We start from the raw sequence: 8,685 nt of genomic DNA on the forward strand, positions 1-8,685 counted from the left end.
TTCTGGCAGAGCAAAACCCAGACAAGGATGTGCCATTTACCAACACAAGGGTGCTACAAATTCAAATGTGTAGGAAAGAAAGGAGATACTCCCAGAAGAAGTTGTTGATGTTCTGCAGGCAGAGATCTGCAGGTAGGATGGACTGCATCTGGAGAAAACCTTATCTGTGTAAGCCTGTCAGGTTCTTCCTTCACAAAAACACTTAAGACACCAGTAATACAGCTCAGTAAGTAACCTGGGATCAAGCAGGGACCTTGGGCAGGTTGTGCCCTTGCACACTGAAAGTGAGACAAACCAGACTGTTAGGTGAAAAACTTTGTAATAGAGGTATGGGATGGGTAGAGATTTCATGAGTTAGACAGGAAAGGACTCTGCAGTTATAAAATTGATTGCTTTTTAATACTGATACAAATTGGCAAGAACGTTCAGGTGCAGTGCAGCTTTAACCTCTCTTTTGGCAGTAACCCTGGTCTCTTTGCTGTCTGCCCACACACTGCCAGGCAAGTAGCAGTGACACCCAAAACGTACGCTACATTTCCATTCCCTCGGCTGTTACTCTGAGGCACCACAGTTATTTATGTACTTGGCTGGTGCAGCTGAGAGTGCCACAATACTTGAGAAAAAAAAAAAAGTAAACACAAATGCCCACAGCAAGACTAAATAGCAATTGTTCCACATCTCCCACGATACCCAGAGGCATAGAATTCTCCACTGATACATATCAGACAAACATGTCATTTAAAACACTTTGTTCTTTCTCCTTTATTTAGCCACAACACAAATACAAGAGCAGTCAAACCCAGTCCAGTGAAACCCACTAGAGAAACCTGTTCAGAATAAGATTCTCGTGAGATCAACCAAAATACACAGTTACACGCACACTCTCATGCACACCAGAGCCCTTACAGAAGGAGGAGCGGCACTGAACTACACCTGCAAGGAAACGACAGCAGGAAAATCAGCTGGGTCGGATGCATGAGCTAACACAGCTCTGGGCTGAAGGGTTCCCACTCTGCCACCCCACTGGCTATTTAAATACCAGCATCGCTCCTTTCAGGTGCAAATTTGAAGCTCAGAGTGAAAGGGTCTGATCTCAAGATGACTAACAGAACAATTACTCCACTGTAACTCAAAGCAGAATCTGTACCTTTGAAAGGAATATGAACATGACCAGCTCCGTCTGGAAGACTACTGCAGGTGACAGCTTTTCCTCCTTCACTTCCCCAGCAACAAAACCTACGATCAATATAGGGTATAACTTGGCTCTTGCACCTTTCCTGTCCTTCAGAGTTTGCTCTGAAGCACATACTGCTCTTTTTGGTGGAAGAAAGAGCATGGTGCTCCCAAGATATGAGTCAATGTCCACTGGGGACTAGAATAAGGGCACCAGATATACCGAACGTCTGCAGAAGAAACAGAAATTGAGATCTTGGATAAACCTGGTCAAGCTGATCTATTTGATTTGTCAACGCTTTCCCTCAGAAATATAAGACTCAAATACAGTCTACAAAAAAAGGAGTAATTCTTTATAGAACATCTCAATGTCAAAATACTACCAAAAAACACAGCTTGTTAATGCTGAGAAGAGTGGTCTTGGAAAAATTAATAACTAAACTAGGCCATGGCTAATGACAACAGGTGACATCTCTTCATGAAAAGGCGGTCTGACGTACTCAGGAAGAATTAAAACATTTGAAACAAACCTTTCACAGAAGCGATTTAAACGCTTGGCACAGATCTAACACAAGGGTTAACGACCACTATCGTAATTTTATTTTTTGACAACTTCAGCAACTATTTAAACAAAAAAAAAACAACAAAAAACCTGCTAATACAAAAATGTAGAAAACAAAAAGAAAAACCCAAAGAGACGGGGTTTTGGACAAACTTAGTTAACGTGAAGCTGTACCTTTGTCCCAGTTATTAAGAACTTCAACTTTAAGCGTGGCATAACCCAGCTCAGCTAGGTTCGTAGGCTTCCCCACCCCTACTAAAAGAGTTAGTTCTTAGAAGGCTCCAATCTCAGTCCCCCAGGGTCTGTAGGGTTTGCTAAGGGCTGCTGACTGCGTTGGTGCAGACGGGCTCAGCATATTGGGAGACAGCAGATGGAAGGAGCCAAACGAGAAGGGGAACGCAGACAGAGATGCCATGGAGGAGAGAAGAGGAGGAGACAGTTTGGTAGTGGATGTGACTACGGGGAGCACCGGTCCGACGCTGCCATTTGGGGGCACTCTGAGTGAGGCAGTTTCAGCATGTGGGGCAGCAATCCTGGTCTGGTGATGTGGTTCCGTGGAAGACGCTGTAGCGCTGGTATTGCTGTGCCCATTTTGAGCCAGCAGCAACGGGTGAGATATATGAGGGTGATGTCCAAAGGCACTGCCCCAAGGAATGTGTCCAATGCCAGCGTGTGCACTGCTTGCCGCTTCCCGTTGAGAGGCGTAGTTGTTGAGATGAGACACAAGTCGGACTCGCAAAGGATCGGAGGCATCCAGACCCTCTATAATACTGAGGTACCGCGCAACTTCAGCCAGGCACTCTCGAAACCCCAAACTCCGATAGTCCATAGCCAAAGCATGAGCATCAAAATAACCTAAGAGAAAAGAACAAAGACTGGAACCTTAAGATGCTGCTCTCTAGTCATTGTCTACAAAACCTCCCCGCTTCTCCATTCCGTATAAGCATGTTTCACTTGGATGTGGTTACCATTCCCAACCATAGATTTGCTGCCAAGCTCCTTCCTTTTTTTTTTTTTTGTTTGTCTAACAAGCTTTTCTTTTATATCTGTGCTGTGATGCTGCAAGTCCCAAGACCAGTCACAGACTGCCGTTTTTAAACTGAAACTGCACACTGGCACCAGAGGAAAGTACTTTTGTTCTTTCCGTGTCTCTCCAGTGCAAGCAAAACCACAGCACAGTGAAATTCATTAGAAACACAAGTTATCAGAGGCAACTTCTGCAGGCAATGTGCTTTTTTTTTCCCTAGAAGTACATTTCACTATTTTTGCCTATTCTCGTCACTGATGATTTCACCCCTTATTTTTTTTTCTAGTTTCTGTCCTGAACTTCCAGAAAGTTAGAGAAACAACCAATTGACAACAACAGAAACTTTATGTTATCCAAGTTGCCAAAAGCCTATTCACTTTCAGGGTGCTGACACATTGCTGGAGAGACCCATAATCACTCTCCCCTAGATTAGCCTGTAAAATGCTTCAGTGCTAGGGATGCCCAAATCTTGTAAAGGAAAAGAAAGTCCCAAATTCCTGACCATAAGAGGGTTTCTATACACTTTGTCCCAGCGCTCCCAGAGCACAGGGCACACTGGATGCTAAGGAATGCACTCCTCTCACGGCAGCCTCTTTGCAGAGCATGAAACTTTACCTTTCCCTCCTGCTGTATGCAGCATTTTCAGGTGATCAACAGTCATCTGCAGAATCTCTGCTTTTTCCAGCTTGGCTGATCCCTACAAGAGAAGGGGAAGCACAGAACTCTTTAGGCAGAACCAGAGACGTTAAAGAAGGGTGAGGTCCCTTCCAACTCTTAAGATTCTGTGACCCTTTCTCCCGGGAACCGAGGGAGGGGGGGGAGGTACTGCGGAGGGTCGCTGGACGCTACCTGCTTCTCAAAGGCGCTGGGCACCAGCCTCCTCAGCTCGGACAGGCTGTTGTTGATTCGGTCTCGGCGTCGCTTCTCGATGATCTAGGGCAGAGAGCGGGGGGGATCAGAGTCGGGCAGACCGGGTCGAAGGGAGCCGCGGCCGCCCGACGGGCACTCACCCCTCGGCGCCTCTTCCTAGCCAGGATCTGCGAAGTGGTGGAGGGAGACATAGAGCCCGCGGCCGAGCTCAGGTTCCTGCAGGGAGCAGCGGGACACCGGTCACCACCGGCACGTCCACCTCGGGGGACGGGGAGAGGGGAAGTGGAGGGAAGGGGCGCCGTGCGGCCCGGCGGCGCCCGCCTTGCCCGCGCTCACCCATTCTCGTCGGCGCTCTCCTTCTCCACCTCGACGGCCTCGTCCAGCTCCTCGCTGTCCGACGAGCTGTACTCGGGGTGCGCCCGCTTCATGGCGGCGGCGGCGCGCGGGCGGCCGTCGGGAAGGCGGCGGGCGGCGCGCGGCAGGAAGGCGCTCAGCGCGCGCCCCGCGCCTCGCCCGGCGCCCGTCTCTCCCATGGCGTTCCCACGCCTCGCCTCTTACCCGCTGAGGGCGGGCGGGCAGGAGGCAGGCAGGGAGGCAGGGAGGGAGAGGAGCGGCGGCAGGCAGGCAGCCGCACACAGCACACCCGCCGCCGCCCGCGCCGGCGCTCAGCACCGCCACGCGCGGCCCCCGCCGCCGCCATTGGCCGCCGGCTCCTCGGCCTCAGCCAATTGCCGGCGGCTGGCGCCAGGCCCCGCCCCCTCGGCCTGGCGCGGGGCAGGGGCAGGGCCGGGGGCAGCGCGCGGCCGGCCGTGGGAAAGCGGCGCTCCGGCGCGGGGCGGCGCGCGGCGGTGGTGGCCGCCGCGTGCGGGCCGCGGGGGGAGGCGGGGGGGCTGGAGGGGTGTGTGTCTGTGTGTGTGTGCACGGCCCGCATGGGAAGCGGAGCGGAGGCCGTGCGGCGGGAGCGGCCGTCTGGTCCCTGCGGGCTGCCTTTTCTCTCCTCTCGAGGCCGGCGGAGCCTCGGAGAGCTGCCGCGGGACAGACGGCCGGGCGCGGGTCGTGCTGCGCGACGGGAAGGGGAAGGCGGTTGGGGGGCAGCTTGCCCTCCTTCCAAGAAATTAGTTACATGGGTGGCCAAAGCCCGAAAATTGAGGGGTTTGTCTTTGCTGGCAGGGCAAAGGAAGCCCAGGCGTCCCTCATGACTGTGCCTCTCTAAGCTGCCAGTCTGCCAGCCAAACCCTTCCCGTGGCTAGCCTCCCCCTCCCCACTGTGGAGGCGGGGAGAAGCAGGAACAGATTTTAAGACGCTGAAGGCAGCTGCGCTTTGCTCTGCAGTTGCTGGGGAGGGAGGAAGGAGGGAGGGATGTCAGGACAGGTCAGCGCCCCGGCTGGCGGGCTGCAGGGAGCGCATGCTGCTTGCCACTTGAGCACGGCCTTGAGCAGTGCTCTCCCAAACGGCCGTGTTCCCCAGCACAAGTCGTCTTCGTTCTGCCAGCTTTCTCAAGGCTGAGGTACTGGCAAAATGGGGCAGGTGAAATGAGGGTGTAACTCTTTGAGGTGGTTTCATAATAATTCAATTTTCATTTACATGAAGCCTTTCGACTAAGGCTCATTTTCTATGCTGATTCTTTCACATTTTGCAGTGGGAGGGGCTGGAGGCTAACCAAGGCACACAGTGTGACACCGAAGAAATGACGAACACAGGTTTCTCCATGTCAGGATCCTGGCTTTCAGCCCGTTTAGGTAAAATTTCCTGGCACATAGTTGCTCCAAATTTCATAAAATTGCCCATATTCTTGCAAAGCCTCCCCGGTGGGAAGGACAATGGAAACAAGGAGCAGGCTAAAGGTAGTGAAAGACTTTCAGTTAGGAAGATAGAAACAGTCCTGCAGCCACCTCTAAGTAGTTAACAGAAGGTGACAGCAATATTCTGTTCCCACATTACATTTTTCATAAATCCATCCTTTCTGCAGTGCTATAATTAAGCTTGTGTCAGCACTTCTATTACATCCACCTTTCCAGTCTCTATTTTTGTTGTGAAATGTCTCTGTCTGCACCACTTGCTTTGACAGGACCAAAAGCCAGGGCAGTGGAAGGCACAGTGACATTCATGCCTTTTTGGCCTGCAGGCTACACATCTGATTTCTCCCATACAGGCATGTATATGTCTTCTTCCTACTATAAGGGAAAAACCAAAGAGTTGTAAAAGAAGTTACTTAACATTAAGCATTCATTGCTTGTGAGTAGAGAGGTCTCGTCACACAGGTTCCCAGCAGTCTCGTCCTGGAGCTGTCCCTCATCCTTATCTCGGTGAACCACTGAGGCCAGGCAGACTCTGAAATGCTTTTAATGGTTTTGTGGACACTGACTTCGAATGATTTGCAGGGATGAGCAGGCAGAGTGTAGCTGGGCCTCAGTGTGAGCAATTGCAGTTGGCTATCGGCTGCCGTGGGAAGATAAGAAATGTTTGCCCAGTGTGGTTTCAATCTTCCCATTCAGCACTAGGAGGAACAAACAGCAAAACCAGCTTTAAATTACTCTTGTGCTTTTCTGATACTGGGCAGGGCTTGATCCTTAGCATTGGTCTAATTGTTAACCATGGCCCAAAGGGAAGATTTATTAGCCAGAAATTACCGACACGTTGGGACAGCACTGTCATCCACCTTCTCTTGCCAGAGGGACAGGCAGGAGAGCAGCACTTTGCTCACCAAAGTCCAAGGAACAAGACGACAGCGAACAAGAAGACGACGCTTCTAGAAAGAGCTTCACTTCAGACCGCACTGATACCTTCACAGCAATGAGGCAGTGTGTCTCCTACACCACCATGGTGCCTGACTTCCCCCTGCTTCACACTGCAGTGCAAGCACCCTCTTGCCTTCTACGTGCCCACCTCTTACTACAGCCATGCCCGTGACTCAGTCACTCCACCAGCCAAACATTGTTGCCCCACACTCCTTCCTATCATACACAGCAGCATGCTTGCCTGCCCCTGGCTTCCTCATTGCTTCCAGGTCTGACACAAGTCAGCGTTTCCCAGTTTGGGCTCCTTGGCTGTGTCTGGCTGCCCAGGTGCTGAAGCAGGAACAGCAGGACAGGCAGGGCAAAGACTTGGGCCTGAGACATGCAGGAGCTGTTGGTCACGACTGTCCCTTAGGAGGGAGCGGTGTCACTTTTTGTGTGCAACCCTCTCATGTTTCTTTATTGAATGCCTCCTACAGCGATTTCGGGGCTAGTCAAAGTCCTGCTGAAAGGGAGTTGTTTATTGCTGCTTCAGGCTTCCCTCCAGCACAGACCTGCCTCTGCTGACCCTTGCTCTAGTCTGTGCACTAAATTAACTCCCATCGCCTTCCTTTAGGTCTTCTCTCCCAAGGGAGCAAGCGCTTTGAAGAGTAATCCTGTCAACCTGTCACCCCGAGTCCCGGAAATTCACCGTTGCTATAGTTACTGTGCCCAATTCAACCGGTTGCTCTGGCACTTGCATTGCAGCCAGGCAAAAACATCAACGCCCCACCACCTCCACCACCCCCCTCAAACTGCAGTGTGAGCTCTGCAAGCAACAAGTCGCTGCCCCAAATCTTGTCTTTTTCTTTTCTGATTTTGGAATGTGTCGATTATTGCCAGTGACACAGTTCAAAACTAGATTGAATGAAAGCACTTGAGAAGTGAACAGGAGTGACAAAAGAGCTTTTCAGACTTCTTGCATGATCTGTTAGCAGTACTATGACTGTAAATGTGTTTTCTCAGGAGTTGAATGCCGAAATTTGTCTGCACGTCTCTGAGATCCAGATACTCAGTTCAGAAGTTAGAGTTGGGTACTCTCTAAGCATTCTGACCCCAAGTTCTGCCATGTAGATGCTGCATGCCTTGGTGCTGGAGTAGCTGCTGCTGCAGCAGAACATACACATTACACATTCACACTCGTGTGTCTGTAGCGATGTCCGGATTGTCAAGACTTTTCTGCCTTCAAGCTGGCCAAGGACAGGGATAATTTTTACATCAAAGTCCTTATTGTAAGCAGAATGCTTCAGCTCCGATACTTCTGCTGCAGCATAGGTTTCAGCTCTCATTTTCTGGAAGTAATGTATAGCTATAAATAAGCCAGACTAGCACTGTCAGCATATTAACAGCAGCAGCACAGACAGATTTCCCTTATCAATGGCTCCAAACAAAGCAGGTAGCCGTTGCATTTACCTACTTAGCCTTCAGCTCATCTCCAAAACCAGACCTCGGCTGGAACTGTGTAAAAGGCCAAGCTGTTGAACATACGTTCAAGCCACTGACAAGCAAAGCTACCTTGTATTCAGTCAGCCCTCTGACTGAGGAGGAAACAGGCAGATTGCCTTTTGTATCACCTGGCTTTTCTCTTTTTATGCGAATCTCCCTCTGACCCATGATTCTTACAGACAGCTACTTTTTCCTTTAGACATCCCTACTTCCATTCCCAAAACACAGTCTGTCCTGTGCACTGAAGGAGCCCAAGACCTTACAGGAGGAATGACACCAGGTCATATTATTCAATGGCTATCTCGTAGCAGATGCTAAAGGGGTCTGATTTGGGTTGTCATGGTGTAAAAAATTCTGGTTTGATTTGCAGCCAGCTTTACTCTTAATTACAAGAAAATGCCATTATGTCCATATGTGTAAGAGAATACCTTGTGTGTAAAATCACACAAGAAATTCAGTACTATGCTATTGGCAGGACAGCCTCTATCAGTGTTTCCAAATGGGGACAATGGCCACAGACATGTGGCACCTACAGGCACCATCCCACCAAGGTGACAATTTGACCATAGCTGGGCAGTTTATTTATCTCCATGTTCATTCCTGTCACAGTACAGTTTGCACCAGATATCATAGATTAAAAAATGGTGTTTTTCTGTTTACTGACCTTGTTTCAACCAAACCCTTTGTAGCTTGCCAAAATAGTTTTCTTCTGATCCTATAGTCATTTTCTCATAATTAGACTGAGGAATAATCATACAGAAACTTGCTCTGGTTTCCTACTGTCAAAATCCTTGCAGTCTGTCAAGGAACAGCCTGAGTAGCTGTTTTTCCTG

The 8,685-nt window shown here is 50.1% G+C and overlaps 1 protein-coding gene across 1 annotated transcript; it reads right to left on the reverse strand.

The window, feature by feature from the left end:
• Window positions 1-752: 752 nt before the first annotated feature.
• On the reverse strand, window positions 753-4,100 carry HEY1 (hes related family bHLH transcription factor with YRPW motif 1). The gene is made up of 5 exons (XM_061995147.1): window positions 3,969-4,100; window positions 3,773-3,848; window positions 3,612-3,695; window positions 3,378-3,459; window positions 753-2,590 (listed from the first exon to the last, which is right to left on the reverse strand). Exons 1-5 carry the CDS (start codon window positions 4,058-4,060, stop codon window positions 2,007-2,009), a joined length of 918 nt encoding a protein of 305 aa, XP_061851131.1. The 5' UTR covers window positions 4,061-4,100; the 3' UTR covers window positions 753-2,006.
• Window positions 4,101-8,685: the final 4,585 nt, after the last annotated feature.

This window comes from Colius striatus, chromosome 4 (assembly GCF_028858725.1).
Source record: "Colius striatus isolate bColStr4 chromosome 4, bColStr4.1.hap1, whole genome shotgun sequence".
In the NCBI taxonomy this organism is placed as follows: Eukaryota; Metazoa; Chordata; class Aves; order Coliiformes; family Coliidae; genus Colius; species Colius striatus.